Source organism: Artemia sp. Qi Xiang Cuo, chromosome 8, assembly GCF_049724085.1.
Source record: "Artemia sp. Qi Xiang Cuo chromosome 8, ASM4972408v1, whole genome shotgun sequence".
In the NCBI taxonomy this organism is placed as follows: Eukaryota; Metazoa; Arthropoda; class Branchiopoda; order Anostraca; family Artemiidae; genus Artemia; species Artemia sp. Qi Xiang Cuo.
Genome location: NC_142801.1, coordinates 49,872,324 through 49,890,509, shown reverse-complemented (window position 1 = coordinate 49,890,509; position 18,186 = coordinate 49,872,324). Strand labels below are relative to the sequence as shown.

Here is an 18,186-nt window from a genome sequence, read left to right as displayed (position 1 = left end):
ATTATTACAATGTATGTTTAAATTAGATACATTTGTTTCATTATGTTAAATTGAACGCTTGAGTCTTGCTCGATATGTAGGTTACTTGAATTTTTCAGGTTCATATTTTGGGTTCATATTTCGGTTGGTTTTATTTTTATTTGGGTAACTTTAATTGGAAAATTCTGAGGCTTTTGAAAATTGATCCCATTACACAGAGCTTATGCGGGCAAAACTTTCAAATATTATAATCCCTATTTTTACTGTCACAAGCTCTGGTCACAAGGTCCTTGAAGACGTGAGGTGACCTCAAATCAACTCAACTCAACAACTGTCACAAGCTAATGGATGAGATAAGTAAAACAATTGCCTTAGTGTGCTTCATTATTATGTCTGGTGTTGTATATTTGCCTAAAATGAAAAAAACTATTAATGAGAAAACAATACTTAAATTTCAGTTTACGAATGTAAAAAAAAAATGATGGCTAGAATATAAGCAAAAAGGCTAGAACTCAATGTCTAGCCAAGCGCCTTGTCTAGCGTGTCTAGCTAGGCACCGAATTTTACTTGTAAACGGTCGTTGCCTCGACCTTGGATTCTGGCTAGACACGTGTCTAGACATGGGATTCTAGCTAGACACGCTTGTGAACGCCGCTTAGAAACATCTTCTGAAAATTTTGGATTTACATAAATTTTGGATTCAGCTCACAGTAAAGGTTAAGAATATTGGCTCCCCAGAAAAAGACCAAAATGCTAGACCATTTTTGGTCTATGGTCATTTTTGGTCTATGCTAGACCAAAAATAGAGACATTTTAGATTGCTAATTTTTTGCTCATTTTAATGCTTCTACTCATTTTTTTCACAATTCCTCTCCAACCTTGTCCCCCTCCCCTACTTGTCTCAAGTAGCCCTAAGCCACATAAAAAAAATAAGTATTACAAATGAAGATATTCTTACTTTATAATATTTGGCAAGTTTCAAATAATCACATGAACACCTTTTTTTGCAATTTTTATTAATATTTCTATATCCTTTTTTTTGGGGGGGGGGGGTATTATTTCGTCTGGTTTTATTTTAGACACGGAAATGAATACTTTACAAAAATCTCAGAAGTGGAATTTCCCATGGATCTCCAGAATTCTTGTAGACTTATTTAATATTTCTCAATTTTATTGCTGGGTAAATAATATCATTTTTCAAGTCTGATAGCTGTGTTTCAGGTAAAATTGAAAAAAAATATTTTAAAAAATGCCTTTAATAGATGGATGCAATTTTTATTAATGTTTATATATCCTTTTTGTTTTTTTTTTATTATTTAATCTGGTTTTATTTTAAACATAGAAATGTGCAATTTACAAAAATCTCTGAAGTGGTATGTCCCATGGGTCTCCAGAATTCTTGTAGATTTATGTAATATTTCTCAAATTTATTGATGGGTATATAATGTTATTTTTCGAATCTGATAGCTGTGTTTCAGGTAAAATTAAAAAAAAAATATTATAAAAAATGCCTTTAATAGGTGGATGCAATTTTTATTAATGTTTCTATATCCTTTTTTTGGGTATTATTATTTCATCTGGTTTTATTTCAAACACAGAAATTTATAATTTACAAAAATTTCAGAAGTGGTATTTCCCATGGGTTTCCAGAATTTTTGTAGATTTATGTAATATTTTTCAATTTTATTGCTGGGTATATAATGTCATTTTTCAAATCTGATAGCTGTGTTTTTTGGTAAAATATTATAAAAAGTGCTTTTAGTAGATGGATGAAAATAGGAAAAAACAAGAAAACAAGGATAATTGCTGCTTATAATAAACCAAGATTTTTATCATATTTTATGTAACCTTTTCATTCAAACTATGATTGTATGACACCATTTGGATAGGGGAGAGGTGGTTGAGCTAGTATTGAGTTGCCAAAAATGTAAAAAAAACTATCAAAATGAACATAAAATTTGCAATCTAAAAATGCTGCTTTTTTTGTTCTAGCACACCTTCTGGAGAGCTGCTGTTCTTAAACTTTACCCAGATAACTCTTTCCTACATTGCAGTTACTGCTGACACTTGGCTACTTTGAGATTTACAATCTCTAGCGTTTTGTCTTAAGTTGATATTCCGCGCCAGAAAACAGCACTTCACTTTGGCACAATTTATTTTGTTGTTTAAAATGGCACTGAGTATTTTCAGTTTTGTTCAAAGGATCTCTCTTTCAATATTCTATGACCGTTAGTCTAATACAGTCACCCCTTGTGAATGAAAGGAGATGCATCATTGCTACCCATTAAGAATGTCATTTTCTTTGTTTTGCCAAAAAGGGAGCAATAGCCCGCCAGCTTTTGGCTTTTAAAATTCTCAAATATTTCTGTTTATAATTTATAAATTATACTCCTTAAATCTGAACACTACTACAACTACTAAAAACTAACCAGAGCATCAAGTCAACACAGCTACACATGCTCCTCCTAAATCCCAATCTATCCAAAGCCTCCGTCTTTACAACCTTCCAGGAAGTTCCTATGTCCTTGAAATCTTTCTTCATGACATCCTCCGTCTTCAAATGCAGCCAACCTCCTTTCTATTTAGCCCCAGATGGCTGGCTGACAAGGACAATCTTCAGCAATTTTTATCCTTTACTAGCCATCTCAACCTTTCTCGCATTATAGCCCTAGCAAGTGGGATTGAACAACACTTTTCATGCAACCTACTTTTTGAAATATAGTCAGTCAGGCACCCAGAACAATCCATAGGCAATTTTTCTAGAAAACATCTAGTAGATCTTCTTCCATTTTTCAGAGCACCAATGCTTCAGAGCCATATTTGACCGTCGTCAACACTTTAGCTTCCAATATTCTAATTTTGATTTGTATACTTATCTTCGTGTTCTTCCAAACTTTTTTTAACTGTGAAAAACATCCTGAGCCTTGGCCATTCTACTTTTAACATCTTCACTGCTCCCACCATCTTTACTAATAATTCTACCAAGGTAAGTATATCTGTCCACGTGATTAATCTTTTTGTTACCCAATGTCACCTTTTCACATTTACTTATTCCTAGCCTTAGCAGCTTAATCTTCTTAACACTAATTTTCAAACACTTTAATCTAAAAGTTTATTCATTTTGCTCTCACTTTTATCTAGGATGCTTAAATCATCAGCATATCTAAGTCCAGGAGAGTGTTTCCTCACCATTTGATTCTGTGGTCTCCCATTGCCTTTCTTGTCCTCTTAAAGACAATGTCCATCAAAATGATCCAAATAAACAGGGATAAAACACAACCATGCTTAACTCCTGATTAAATGTGAAACCAGCTGCTAGCCTCATTTCCTTAACTGCGGCTGTGTTATTCTCATACATAGCACTAATCACTTTAATGTCTTTGTCTGGTATACCATACAATGATAAGACCTTTGCTAAAGCTGTTCTATCAACAGATATCAAGGGACCAAAGGTATTTGATAACTCAGGCACTTGTCAATTGTTAATCTAAGAGTGAAACTTCGGTCAAAACATCCTCTGCGCTTTCTGAGACCACAATGTTCTTCTCATAATTTTGTCTACAGTATCTCTTAGTCTACAAAGTATCATATTAATAAGTAATTTGCTATCTACAGAGACCAGACTTATGTGGTAACGTGGTTTTTATGGTATTTAAGTGGTGTAGTGGTGGATGCCTTTATTCTCCCTTTATAGTGGAGATAAACTACAGCCCTAAGGTAATTAAACTTTGGTAGCGTGCCTTGGGCTATATATATATATATATATATATATATATATATATATATATATATATATATACACACATATATATATATATATATATATATATATATATATATATATATATATATATATATATATATATATATATATATATATATATATATATATATACTATATACATATATATATACATATATATATATATATATATATATATATATATATATATATATATATATATATATATATATATATATATATATATATATATATATATATATATATATATATATATATATATATATATATATATATATATATATATATATATATATAAAGGCGATTTACCTTCGCCTTTATATAAGCCAATTTGACTGACTTTATGCTAAAATTTCCTTAAGCACAGTATTTACGCTCAAATACACCAACGAAATCCCAAATATTCATTCTGTAGGATGATTGCTGCTAGCGCTTAGTATGTTTTTTTTTTTAACTAACACTCTAAAGTATAGTCAACTAAAGGGTACACCTCCTGTGTATACACATAATACCATGCTCAATGGATAGAGCCTGCACCCCACGTTGGGAATCACGGCTCTAGACCGATCTGTTTTTTTTCAGAATTTTTGCTCGAAAGTGCCCTAGTGTGGCCAATATGGTGGTTTTGCGTCAGAAAATAACTTAAAATGGTACTATTTGGTTGCAAAGTCTCTTATTTTTTCTTCTCAAAACAAGTACTAGAGCATTGACTTTCCGTTCGAATAAGCCCTCTCCCGTTATTCTAAAGCCACTACCTCAATACGGTAACCCATGGAAAATAAAAACAAATAAGCCGAATTAAAAATTTCCTGTTCGTGCGAATAGGAGCTTGAAAGCTCTATTGTAGGATTCCTGAGAAGTTTAAATTAAAATTAACAAAAACCTCAAGTAAGCTTAGTTTTTTTTTTTTTTTGTCTTATTAAGGTTTATTCTCTTATATTTATTGATAACTTAAGGTAAAATGGCTAATTATATGTGGAATTATTTAATTTTTAATTGCCTTAATAAATGGTAACGATTAACGATAAAGTATAAAGGGAAACAAAAACAGATATTTTCAAAATCAAAGGGGACCATTGCGTTCCTACCCCCTAGCTGGTGCCTTCTGGCTATAATTATTTAAAATTTTCTTTACTATGTACTGTTTCTTCTTTGCATATTGTAGTTTTCCAGTGTGACTTTAATCATTGCTGTAGTCCTTTTACCATATCCTATTTAATTGATTATTAATTTACTAATTAACTACTAATTAGCCTGCTCTATTTTATTTATTGTTGGTGTTACTAAAAGGTTCAATAACTCGGAATTTTCCTGTTTCGCTGTTTCAAATTGAATATAGTGAATTCTTTACTGAAATTTTAAAGTTACTATTTATAAGCTTATTGCTATTAATAAGCTTCAATAGAAACTTTTACAGACAGAAATTCTGTATTTATTTTTTTAATGTTTTATTTAACTTGGTTTAAGTCAACGATAAAAAGGCTGCATTCTAATCCATTTCTTGCGTTCCAAAAATAAGAAAATCAGTCTTTTGCGAATGTTTGAAAACTTAACGAATGCAAATATTAGGTCTTGACTGTGGACAGCTGAATTATGTTAATTGTTATTACCGTTTTCTTGGAAATTCGGATTGTTGTTTTTGTAGTCTAAGCTGAATTGTGTGTGTTTTTTGTTTTTTGGTTTTCTTTTTTAATCCTTAGGAAACTAAGGAAATTAAGGATCAAAACTCTGTACAGCCAATGCTATTAAAAAGCCAATATTATTTTCCTAGTGTGTTCTGACTAATTTTTTTTTAATATTTCTTACATTATATTGAGTTAATATTTCCGAAAAAATATTATTCCCAAAATCATTCCCAATTTTTCTTTTAAAAAAGTACCATTTGGTTTTTTCTTTTACCATATTTTTGGAACTCATTTTTTGAAAAAATCCATGCAAACCTTTTTTTATTATTATTATACCTTATTGTAAAAAATATAAATGACTACTGGCAATGCAGTCCTCTTCAGCAAAGTTAGAATAATTCATTAAAGAAAAAAGGGAATTTTCATTTATTTAAATTCGGATTTTAATCAGAGAGAGAAAGTATATTGGGGTTGGACCTGAAATTTTTGAAAAGCCAGCAGATTATTATGTTTTTAAACTATTTGTACCAACTACAATTATTGAAAGATAGTTATACGTAGACCCAATATCAGACACAATTTGTGGGCCTAGATATGTAAGCTGTGCAGCAGAAGCAACCGTTGTATCACCAAAACATGGTTATCTTATCTAAAAATAGTTAAAGATAGGTTAATATGCCCTTTAATGTCTTTTTCCTGCACATTTTAGTCGTAAAGAAGGTCGCATATGAAGATAATTTATTTACGGTGTGTCTTAGTTTGATTTCTCCTTCGCATTTTTTTTTTCGGAAATTGTCGTGCATTAAAATAAAAACATAAAAACAGGCAGATAATGCCCGTTTTTATTTGCCCGTTGTAACATGACACGTTTTTATATGCCCGTTATAACACAAACAAAAACAGGCATAAAATCTACTTTTTGAATGATTTTCTCCAAGGCCGTACCTAGGATTTTTTTTCGGAGGGGGTTTTACTCAAACAAATTTCTGGGGGGGGGGGGCGTCTACACAAAATCTAACATTCTGAATAGTTTCCTATCTTTTCCAAAAAACTTGGTCAGACAGGTCTCTGAACGATCACATAGTGTTAAAATTATTTTCTAGTGTTGATTTTGTACACATCGAGATCTTCTTAGTGTTTGTTTCCTTTTTCTTATTGAGGTTTTCTTTGAATTTATGCCATTTGCTCTACTTATTTGTAGTACAGCCAAGATCAGGCACGTATACAGAGGGGAGAGGGCTGTGGGTCCTTTTCTCTTACCCTTAAAATCTTGCGGTTTTGTTGTCTTAGTCATTTCTTATATTGTCTATTCAGTTGACTATTTTTGTTGCAACTCCCCCCTCCTTGACCTTTTGTTCGTGCCTGCTAATGGTGTATGGTTTTATTTGTTTTGACGGTACATAGTTCTAAATGTTGAAAGGGGATTGTGGATGACGAGATAAATTTTTTTTCTGCCTTTATTGATAAAATTTGAGCATTGTAAAATTTATTCATTAAAACTATTTAAAATGTTGGAATCAGTTCCCTTATTATTATCATTGGAGTAAGAGATATTATTTTTTCATTTCTCCAGGATTCAGAACGTCGAATTCGTAGTATGAACTTCATGGAGTTGAATTGAAATATTAGAGCTAGAGAAGTTCTGTAGTAATTTGTTTTGAAAAATCTCTATTTTTCTTAAAAACGGAAATGAAAATTAAAAAAAGTCAAAGAAAAAATTTACCGGAACAATAACTTACATGCAAACTTGGAGGCACTTTTCGTCAAACTGACATGAACGACATTAAAAATGCATTTTGCTAAATCCAGGGAGGGGGATATATTTCATTATTTTTAATTTCGGTGTGCTTTCTCACCTAATTTGAATAATTTTCAATCAAGTTTTGAGAAAATTAGTAGGGCGAAAATGGAGGCACTTTTTCATGAAAACTTCTCAAGTTAAAAAAAAATGTCAAAATCCAGGGTGGCTCATCAACTTTCTAAAACGAATTTTCTAAAACTTTTGACCTTTTTGATAGTTATTTTTGGGCCAGATAATCCCAGGTCACTAATTTTCAAACACACACACACACACACATATATATATATATATATATATATATATATATATATATATATATATATATATATATATATATATATATATATATATATATATATATATATATATATATATATATATATATATATATATATATATATATATATATATATATATATATATATATATATATATATATACATATATATATGTTTGAAAATTAGTGACCTGGGATTATCTGGCCCAAAAATAACTATCAAGTAGGTCAAAAGTTTTAGAAAATTCGTAAAGAGAATTAATCTAGAAAGCAAAATAATGGAAGTGACGTCATACTTATGAGCACATTTCAAGAACGCAAATTACATGATCCCCTCCCCCTAGGAGGGATCGCATCGTGTTTAGTATCTATGAGGTATGCAAGTATACTTTGGTATCCTTTATATACTATGGTAATTCTCAGGTATACTTTGGTATCACCAATATATTTTCTGCTTTTCCATACCTCATAACAGTATCATTGACATAATATTATTTTCAGTAATGAAGCAATTTCTAATTGTGTAAGCATCATTGTAGTGCGATAACGTGACATCATTTTTGGCACAGACGTCATAGCAGAGCAAATATTATGACGTCAATATCATGATAAAAAGAAAATTACTCATAAAATGCTGATTAGTTAAAAAATAGCTTTTATTCATAACATCAATGTATCATATCAGTGTTGAAGTAAAAATGCCCCCCACAAAAGATGAAGAAATTGAAATACTTAAACAAAAGATATCCTTACTGGAATCTCAAATCCATGTAGATACAGAGGCAAATCTGGAAAAGCTCGAGACCTCAAGGAAGAAACAAATTGACTTTTTAGACTCCAAAATGTCTTGCAGTATCTGCTACAAGACAATTGAAATACTTAACCAGAAGATATCCTTACTGGAATCTCAAATCCATGTAGATACAAAGGAAAATCTGGAAAAGTTTGAGACCTCAAGGAAGAAACAAATTGACTTTTTGGACTCTGAACTGTCTTGCAGCATCTGCTTCGAGGTTTTTGTTAAACCAATTAGACTGCCATGTCTACATCCATTCTGTCAAACCTGCATCCTTCAACATCAACAAAACCAAGGGGTTTGCCCCCTGTGCAGGGCTAAGTACACATCAGTTGGCCGTTTAGATAATTGTCTGTTTAGCTGCATTGAAAATATTATTGAATTTTCCTATACTCAGAATGAAAAGACCGAAAGAGCTAAACTTGTAGCTGCACGTCAATGCTTGGAAAAACAGCTGGAGGATATTAAAAGCGGTAATCAAAGTTATATTGATGAAGAACAAGGATTCAACTGGGGCTTATGGAGTCCTTCTGAAGGAATACGAATGGTTTCTTCACTTAGATCTCTTATAAACTATTTAGGACCACCATCTTTTTTAGAATCTTCTTCCGAAGAAACAGATGAAGATCTCATCATCCCAATCTCCTGGCTCTTCGACGATGTTGAAGAAAACACCACTGAAGACGGTCAAGTTTCTTCCTCTGAAGAAACAGATGAAGATCTCATCATCCCAATCTCGTGGCTCTTCGACGATGGTGAAGAAACTACCACTGAAGACGGTTAAGTTTCTTCTTCTGAAGAAACAGATGAAGATCTCATCATCCTAATCTCCTGGCTCTTCGACGATGTTGAAGAAAAGACCACTCAAGACGGTCAAGTTTCTTCTTCTGAAGAAACAGATGAAGATCTCATCATCCCAATCTCCTGGCTTTTCGACGAAGATGAGGAAAGTGACACTGGCATTGAAGGAGGATAAGAAAATTTGAGATGATGCCTTTTATCAGACCTTATTACCTAGAATTAAAGCAAAAAAATATAACAAGATTTGATATAGAATCTCTGTATCCTTGTTAATTCCTGAAAGGAACATTGAATTTACAAAAAAAAAAGTATTACGATAATCCTATAATAATCTGTAATATAACATTTATATTGTATAACAGTTTGTGTTTGTGTCTTTTTAGGCCTTCGTTTGTATTATCTTCATTCACATGGATGGCGTCTACCAACGAATCAGCAGGGCAGACGCAAATGTAATTGCTGAAGTTGTATCAAAGCAAGATGATTGAAAATTAAAGGTTAAATCGGTTATTGGATCAAGGATGCTTTTAACTCACAACCTATCAAACCTAACTCAAGTTCTTGCTGATCAGGTTTAACCAAGTTTGAACTTAAAATTACATAGGCCTATTTACAATCTTTAGAAAGCTAAGTGCAGTCAACATTATAACTTTGTCTTTCCGTCGTCTGAAACAAAATCAACTTTAAGTCAAATTATTTGAAAAAAACTACGTTTTCTAAAGAGTTAAAAAGGTTGAGTCAGAAGTTCGAACCTTAAAACGTACAGGGATTAGGAGGTACAGTTGGGGGGCTACCGCCCCCCAAAACCCCCCCCGTTTGCAGCCTCTTTTGTTTAGATTTTTATTTTGGGGGGTTTCCGCCCCCCGCAACCCCCGCTTTTTCCCTTGCAAAGAATTGCTTTGCAACACGAACGAAGTCTGCTTGAATTTTTTACCTTAAGAGCATCCTATTGCATCTCTTTGATTAGAAACAGTACTGAGCCTGTTTGCTGGATTTTTACAGGAGATTTTTCCCTAACCGATAACAAGCTATAATGTGATGAACTTAACAATTTTGAACAGAAAAAACAGGGAACAGAAAAGGGGCTCAGCATAAACAAGCAGTTTAGGTTCAGGTAGGTTCAGGTTCATCTATTTTTCCATCATACATAATCACACTGAATACATAACTTTACCTGGCACAGAGACAAGTTTGTAGTTATAACTGTAACAGACTGAGTTGTCATTGCCAAATTCTCTGAAGATTTAAAAAAAATGCCATTGAAACAGTTTCATTCGTGTTAATACGACCAACTGATTGTTGGATACAGTACTTAAAAAATCTTAAAAACTGCGGCTGCGAACGCGGGGTGTCTGGGGGGGGGCAGCACCCCCACTGTACCTCCGAAAACCTATAAGGTTTAATGGTAGAACTTGTAAATCAGCCGCTTTAACTCGTTAGAAAATTTTTTTTTTTTAATAATTTATTCACGGTTTTGTACAGTTTATTAATTATTATTTCTTGAATAAATGTTAGCTGATCGTTGCAAGAGTTAAGTTGGGGGACTGCCGCCCCCCAAACCCCCTGCTTTTGAAGATTCTTGTGTTAAGGCTTTTAATTCCTGAATACTCAAATCAAATGCACAGTAAGATTTTCTTTTTCAACTTTTCTTCGAGCATGCGGATGTACAGCATGTTATCAAAGCAGTGGAGACTTACCTGTAAGCTGAAGGACGACTGTGATATTCTTCTGGAGACGCCTGTAGAGCCTTAGGATGTAATAGAGTGGATTTAAAAAAGAAACTGAGTTTCTTTTTTAAACTTTAAATTTAAGAAATAATACTTTAAATTCAATATATTAACAGTTTACTCTGACTGGGAATCGAACCCGGGTCTTCCGCAGGAAAGACAGGAATAGTGACCACTGTACTATCAGAGACTCTTGTTAAATTATTTTTATTCTGTGAAATCTATTTTCGAACTCAGCAAATACAAAGTAAGATTTTCTTTTTTCGACAAAAAAAAACGTCTGGGAAAGAGCTGGAATTTTTGGAAGCTTGCAGTCGGCCTTGTCATGTTAAGAGGACTATTTTTATCTAATTTAATAAGGAAATACTATGCTTTTAGGAATTTCAAAAATTAACATGGGCTCTTATGGGAAAACGAGGTTTTTCGTAAATATAAATTCGGGGGATACTTTTTACGGTCTGAAAATATCCAAAGGCCCTAACAGGTCGAATTCCGGTTCGAATGAGTCCTCATTCACCCGGATCCGTTGCCAACTGTGGCATGTAGGCGTGTCAGATAAAAAAATGGCTTGATGAACATTAAGTGGCTATGTTTGGTTTTTGGAAAACAGGGAAGAAGTGATCGGATTGAGCTGAAATTTTGAGGATAAGCTCCCAGGCCCTAGGAAAGCTTATCCTCTAAATTTCACAACGTTAAAGGGGGGACGTGGTGGGAGGGTCAAAACTTCCGGCCCACTTTCTCCCATGGAGATAGATTCGGAAGGGGGTGAAATTTTGCATGTTTCTTAGTTTGAGCTTAGGCTACAAAATGCAATCACGGCCGTCTCTCTGCGACCGCTAGGACCGGAAATCGCTTAACATTGTGGTGGGTCGCCCCTTTCAAGAGGCACAAGTGTGCCTCCTTGATCTATAAAAAAGTATGTGAAACTGAATTTTTTTTGGATTAATTTAAAAAAAAACTCCGAAAAAGAAGTTTTTCAGTAAAAAAATGAATGCCATATTAAATTTTTGATCAGCAGATACAAATACCTGTTAAAATTTAAACTAGAAACGACAAGAAATAACTATGAAAGAATAAATGAAACCCAAATCGAACATAAATAAAATAAAAATTCATAGCAAAAAAACATACAAAAGGTACTAATATAATTGAGTAAATTACAAGAAATTACTATTAAAGAACAAATGAAACCCAAAACAATCAAAAATTAAATAAACAATCATAGCAAACAAACATGCAATAGGTAAGAATATAAATAAATATATAAATCTTAAAACGTGTGAAACTTGAATTGAATATGCAAATAAGGCTTGAAACGAATACAAATCCCTACAAACAAAGAGTTTGGGTTTTGCCTCCTTCTCGTACTGTAAAAGTTTAAAACTTACTTAGCCATTGGCACTCTACTGGAAACTAAATATATTACAAATATTTTCTTTTGTACTTTTTACTACATCAAAAAGCATGAAAATTAGAGTAGAATTAAATTTTGAAGTGATGGGCTTCCAGTAATTAATATCATTATTTATCAAATATTCAGTTTAAATTTTGTAGTTGTTTTCAAGACGAATATAGTTCCACTACAAATAAAACTTTGGATGCTGCCCCCTTCCTTAATTGTAAAAGTCTAAAGCCTACTCTATCATAGGTGCTTCATAGAAAACGAATTATATTACAAATAGTTTCTTTCCAGTTATTACAGCATTGAAAATGAAAATAAAATTACAGTGAAAAAAAAATCTTGAAATGATGGATCTTTCAACAAATAATATCATATATAAAATATTCAATTTAATTTGTTTATACTTTCCAAAACTACCCAACACAGATATAGTTTTCAGTAAAGCGCCAATGACGCAATATGTTTTAAAATTTTGCAATGAGAGAAGGAGACAAATCCAAACTCTTTCATTGTAGGGATTTGTGTTCGTTTCAAGCTTGATTTGCATATTCAATAAGTTTCATTCGTTTTAAGTTTTATTTATTCATTTATATTCCTACTTATTTCATGTTTGTTTCTTATGATCGTTTATTTAATTTCTGTTTGTTTTGGGTTTAATTTATTCTTTAATAGTAATTTCTTTTAATTTATTCATTTATATAAAGTACTTGTTGTCTGTTTTTTTGCTAAGAATGTTTGTTTAGTTTAAGTTTAATATGGCATTCACTTTTCTATTGAAAAACTGCTTTTACGAAAAGTTTTTCTAAATTAAATTTTGTTCGTTTTTGATAACAAAAACTTTCAAGTTTTTAGAAAATGCCTTATTACAAATTCATCTTTTTTTTCAACATCAAACTTTCATCAAAGTATCAAAACTAGCATCAAAGTACTAAAGTATCAAAGTAAAGAAAGCATCTAATTAAAGAAGGTATCAATGTAAACAAAGTATCAACGTCACAATAAGCAAGTTTCTTAATTCAGGACCATTTTCCCGGGGAGGGGGGGGGGAGGTTCAAAGCCGTTACCATAGCTATTTGACCTTTGTCTGATTTTGATCAAAATTGCTAACTCAAAATTTTTACCGAAAGCATTTAGAAAAAATGGGTGCGGGGGGGATATGCCTAGCGTCTGATTACTCTTGAATTTAAAAAATGGAGCTCAAACTTTCAATTTAAACCGAATGAGGCTTTTCCGAAGTCTTTGCAATTACCACTTCGATAAAAACCTTATATATGAACTATGGACAGCTTCCATAATTGACGGTCCTTGCCCTGGGAAGTTTTGTCAACCCCCGACGAATAATTCTTTTAATTAATTCACCTCTCGACTATTTCGGACATAATGGCTACCTCACAATTTTGAAAAAGGAACAACAATTTATACTGACATAAATTTTGCCTTTTGATTCATTTATGTTATATTTTCGCTTGAAATTTTACGGTAACTTGAATCTAGGTTAATTTTATATTCATTTGATTTTCATTGAAATTAAATATATTTAATTTAATTTTTAATATTCATTTAATTTTTCTAATATCCGCCAGCAGAAAAAAACTGAGTGTCATTATAGTCTGATTATTATCAATAAATACATTAATGGATATTTTTCTTAAGACCAATTCTACCAAAATCAATAATTTTCCACGAACTTTAACTGAGCCCAAAGGACAAACCGTCGCGTGTGCGTTGGTAGTCTTATAGCAAGACTATACTACGAAGGATATTGAAAGTCTTATACTACTACTACTAACAACTCATAGCTAAAACCACCGGAGACCAACACAGCTACGCACGCTCCTTCTCCATCTCAATACAGCCCCCCTGGAACCCGGAGGCTAATGTTGTAACTTATGCCCCAGCGGTATATAAAGTTCTTATGGAAGGGATGGTTGCATTAACTTTGGAAGGGGTTAATTCGATTGAAAATCGAAATTTATAGGTTTCTTGTTTAGATTCAAAAGGGATCGGATCGGAGGGACAATATCCCCCTCCCCAAAGCCCTTTTTTACCAAATATATTCGATAAAAATTTTGATACGTCTACTTTGTTCTAAATAGTGTGAAGATCAGATAACGAAAACTCCAGGGTCAAACCCCCAGAGCCCGGAACAATTGTTGTAAAATTTTTATAGAAGTTTTGGGGTAGTTTTGGGCGTGGGTGAATGGGTATTTGCCCTCCTTTCACTTTCGACACTTAAAAAGGGCACTAGTCCTCTCAGTATCCAATCGAATGAGCCTTTTTTAAAGTTTCTACGACAGCGCTTTCTATAAAAATCTTCTATGCCCCCCGGGCATAACTTACAACCCTTTTACTGAGGGTTGTTCGGGGGGAGGGGGTGCCATCCTCAAAGACATTATTCCGCGACTTTTTGACTACGCTGAACAAAATGGCTATCTCTAAATTTTGATTGGATGTGTTTGGGAAATGGGCGGGCGTAGGAGGGTGGTTAGTTTCCCTCCAATCACTTTCGACTGTTAAAAAGGGCACTAGCCCTTTCAATCTCCAATGAAATGAGCCCTTTTCGAAGTTTTTACAACTCCTTGCCACAAAGTGCCCTGGTCTAAGAAACAAAAAAAAAATATAATACGTTGTGCCCCCATCACTCTTTACTTAGTCAGCGCTATTGCGCTGCCTATGATACCAGACAAACACATTAAAGTGATCAATCCTATGTACGAGAATAACACTGCTGTGGTTAAGCTAGGAAATGAGGTCAGCAGCTGATTGGGTATTAAATCAGGAATTAAGCAGCGTTGTGTTCTATTTCCCTTTATATGGATGATTTTTATGGACTTTATCTTAAGGAGCACAGGAAAGGCAATTTGAGAACACGGAATCAAATGAAGAGAAAGACTTTCCTGGACTTACATCATGCTGATTATCTTAGCATACTAGATAAAATAATGGACAAAATGAATGAACTTTTAGAGGTTTTGCGAGTTCAGGGTGATAAAATAGGTTTGAAGATTAATGTTGAGAAAAATAAGTCACTAAGGCTAGGAATGATTGAAGATGAAAAGGTGACGTTGGATAACGAAAAGATCGATCAAGTTGACAGCTTCACTTACCTTGGTAGTATTATTAGTAAAGACGGTGGGAGCAGTGAAGACGTTAAAAGTGGAATAGCCCAGGCTCAGGGTGTATTTTCACAGTTGAAAAAAATCTGGAAGAACAGGAAGATAAGTCTGCAAACCAAGATTAGAATATTGGAAGCTACAGAGATGACAGTGGTCAAATATCGGTCTGAAACATGGGCGCTGAAAAAATTGAGTGAAGATTTGCAAGATATTTTCCTGAGAATATGCCTACAGATTTTTCTGGGCACCCGGCTGACTGACCCTATTTCAAACAATTGGCTGTACGAAAAGTGTGGTTCAATCCCACTTTCTAGGGCTATAATGTGAGAAAGGCTGAGATTGCTTGGGCACCTTCTGCGGATGAAGGATGACAGATTATCGAAGATTATTCTGTTCGTCCAACCGTCAAGGGCCAAGCAGTAAGCATGTCGTCCTATATTGGGGTGAGAGGATGTCATAAAGAAAGATTTAAGGGAGAAGGGAAGTCATTGGGAGGATGTAAAGGGGGGGGGCTTTGAATAGAGGGGGATGGAGAAGGAGCGTGCGTAGCTGTGTTGGACTCAAGCGGTTTGGAGCTGTGAGTTGTTAGTAGTAGTAGTAGTAGCATAAGACTTTCAACATCCTTCGTAGTATAGTAAGACTACCAACGCACACGCGAAGATTTGTCCTTTGGGCTCAGTTAAAGTTCGTGAAAAATTATTGATTTTGGTAGAATTGGTCTTAAAAGCTCTATGAAAGCAATTTGGGTCTTTTAGAAAAAATGAATCTCTGGCACGTACTGATAAGTATTTGACATAAATATCTGTAAGCGACACAGCCGTTTCTTAGAAATTCCCATTAGAAATCTGGATCTGGGCCACTAATCGGCCCTAAGAAATCTTACTCTATGTATTTTTAATTAGCTTCTTCTTATGGATACATGTATAAAAAGAATATCGGAATACCGATAGTATCCGCAAAATTTTGAAAAATATTCAAACCTTGGTTCAGAAAACAGGGAGGGGAACTGTTGGGCTCGTTAAAGTAGTTACAGTATGTAGCATGCGTCTCAACTTTGATTTTAATCAATCAGGATTTTGTTTTTCCAGTCTTACTGGTAATAGAGTCACTAATTTTGGCCAGTAGCCCAAGTGCAAGCCTTTCATATCAAACAAGGGGAACTGGGAAAAGATTGAGGTAGTTTTGAAGCCTTAGTTGTCAAATTCTAGACGCTGTCTTAGAAGGGACTTGGGTTAAAAAATGGAACTTTCAAGGATGGACTACAGACTAAAGTATGTCCTGGGAAGGTGTTTTGAACTATCCTACCTATATTCACTCCTTCACCCTCTTGAGGTCACTGTCCTTTGGTAACCATAAAAATCTTTGTGTTATGAAATTAAATTCTTTCGAAATAGATATTCCACTTAAATAAAGTACAAGAAAAGTATTTTCAGCTTCACAACTTTGCTCAATCCCAATTTAGCCTATGTGGTTTCAAAGATATGCAAATAGCCTAGCCTATATTTCCTAAATTTAGAAACAGCTCATTGGTATCACTTAAAATTCCTCTCAAATAACAGGATTTGTATTTTCAAACCCTTAACCAGAGAAAAAGAAACTGAAAATTAAGGCATAATGTTGTTTTATCAACATTCCAATAGGTATTGACCTGTCTAGTAAGTCAATTTCTAAGGCTTAAAAATCAGTAGAAGGTTAACAAATTAGCCTACCAGTACCTTCCCAAGTATGTTTATGGCCCTGGATTCATCACTTGACTTTTTTTTATCTTAACCTAACCACTATCCAAGATAACAAAAGGATAAAAGTCTAGTTTAAGAGCTTTTTGATATCTTGGACAGGGGTTGGGTTAAGAAAATGAACCTTTCAGGGATAGATATATAGCCTAAACTATGTCCCAGGAAGGTGTTTGAATGTTCCCGTGTCCACCCCTCCCTCCCCTATATAATGAGCATTGCAATTTATTTTCTGCTTTCATTTTATCCTTTATTAATGTTAAAGGCTCTATGAAAGCAATTTTGGTGTGTTCAAAAAATGAATCTCTGACATGTACTGCTAAAAGCTCTTCTTATCAATATATTTATAGAAAGAATTTTAGTATACTGAGTGTATTGGGAATTTTTTTTTTTAATTTGTGAAACCTTGGTTTAGAAAATATAATAGGAATTGAACTTTTGGGCTTGTCAAGTAGTTATGGTATGTTGTATACATTTTAGCTTTGATTTTAAGTAATCAGGCTTTTGTTGTCCCAGTTTTACTGGTAGTACAGTCACTAATTTTGGCCAGTAGCCTATATTGTAAGCCTTCCATATCAAACAAGAGACAATCTTCACAACAACAACAAGAACAATCTTCCCTTGCAACAAAAAACAGAAAACATAATTTAGTAACAAAAAAATAAACATAATTTATTCACAAAAAAAAGCCACTATAGACAGAAAGCTCAAAATTTGCAAAATAAACATTAAACAATTGTAAGGTAAAAAAAACGGGGGGGGCACTTATTTAAGATATCAAATATGTATATGACAAAAGTTCTTATATATCTTTCACTAGAAAATTATATTTTGGTAGGAAAGGGCATGTTTTGTTGAAGCAGAACAAGAGAGGCAAGTTCAAGTGGGAAAAATTTTAGGGAAAAGGGAAGTTGTCTGGGGGCTATTGAGGGCATTGTTGGCAAAATGCAATGACATTTTAGTTCCCTTTTCCTTGAGGGTGACTAGATTGAATATCCAAAGAAATGGAATATAACCCTCATTGAAGATATTTTTGGGATTGCCTCTATTCTTTCCAATAATTTATTGGAGATACCAGGATGCCAAACTGGACATGCATACTTGAGGATTGGGCATACAAACGAGAGAAAATTCTGTGTATTCCTAACTCAGCATGTAAATTATTC

General features: G+C 33.5%; 2 protein-coding genes across 2 annotated transcripts in view; both read left to right on the top strand.

Moving 5' to 3' along the window:
• Positions 1-8,095: 8,095 nt before the first annotated feature.
• Positions 8,096-9,225, top strand: LOC148949512 (uncharacterized). Its single transcript, XM_089093522.1, has one exon. It carries the CDS (start codon positions 8,117-8,119, stop codon positions 9,023-9,025), a length of 909 nt encoding a protein of 302 aa, XP_088949648.1. The 5' UTR covers positions 8,096-8,116; the 3' UTR covers positions 9,026-9,225.
• A 255-nt stretch (positions 9,226-9,480) lies between these two features.
• The window catches only part of Sin1 (SAPK-interacting protein 1), a 109,988-nt gene continuing 101,282 nt past the window's right edge, over positions 9,481-18,186 (top strand). The window contains exon 1 of the mRNA XM_089093524.1: positions 9,481-9,614. The gene's annotated coding sequence lies outside the window, so the exon portion shown is untranslated. The remainder of the gene's footprint in view (positions 9,615-18,186) is intronic.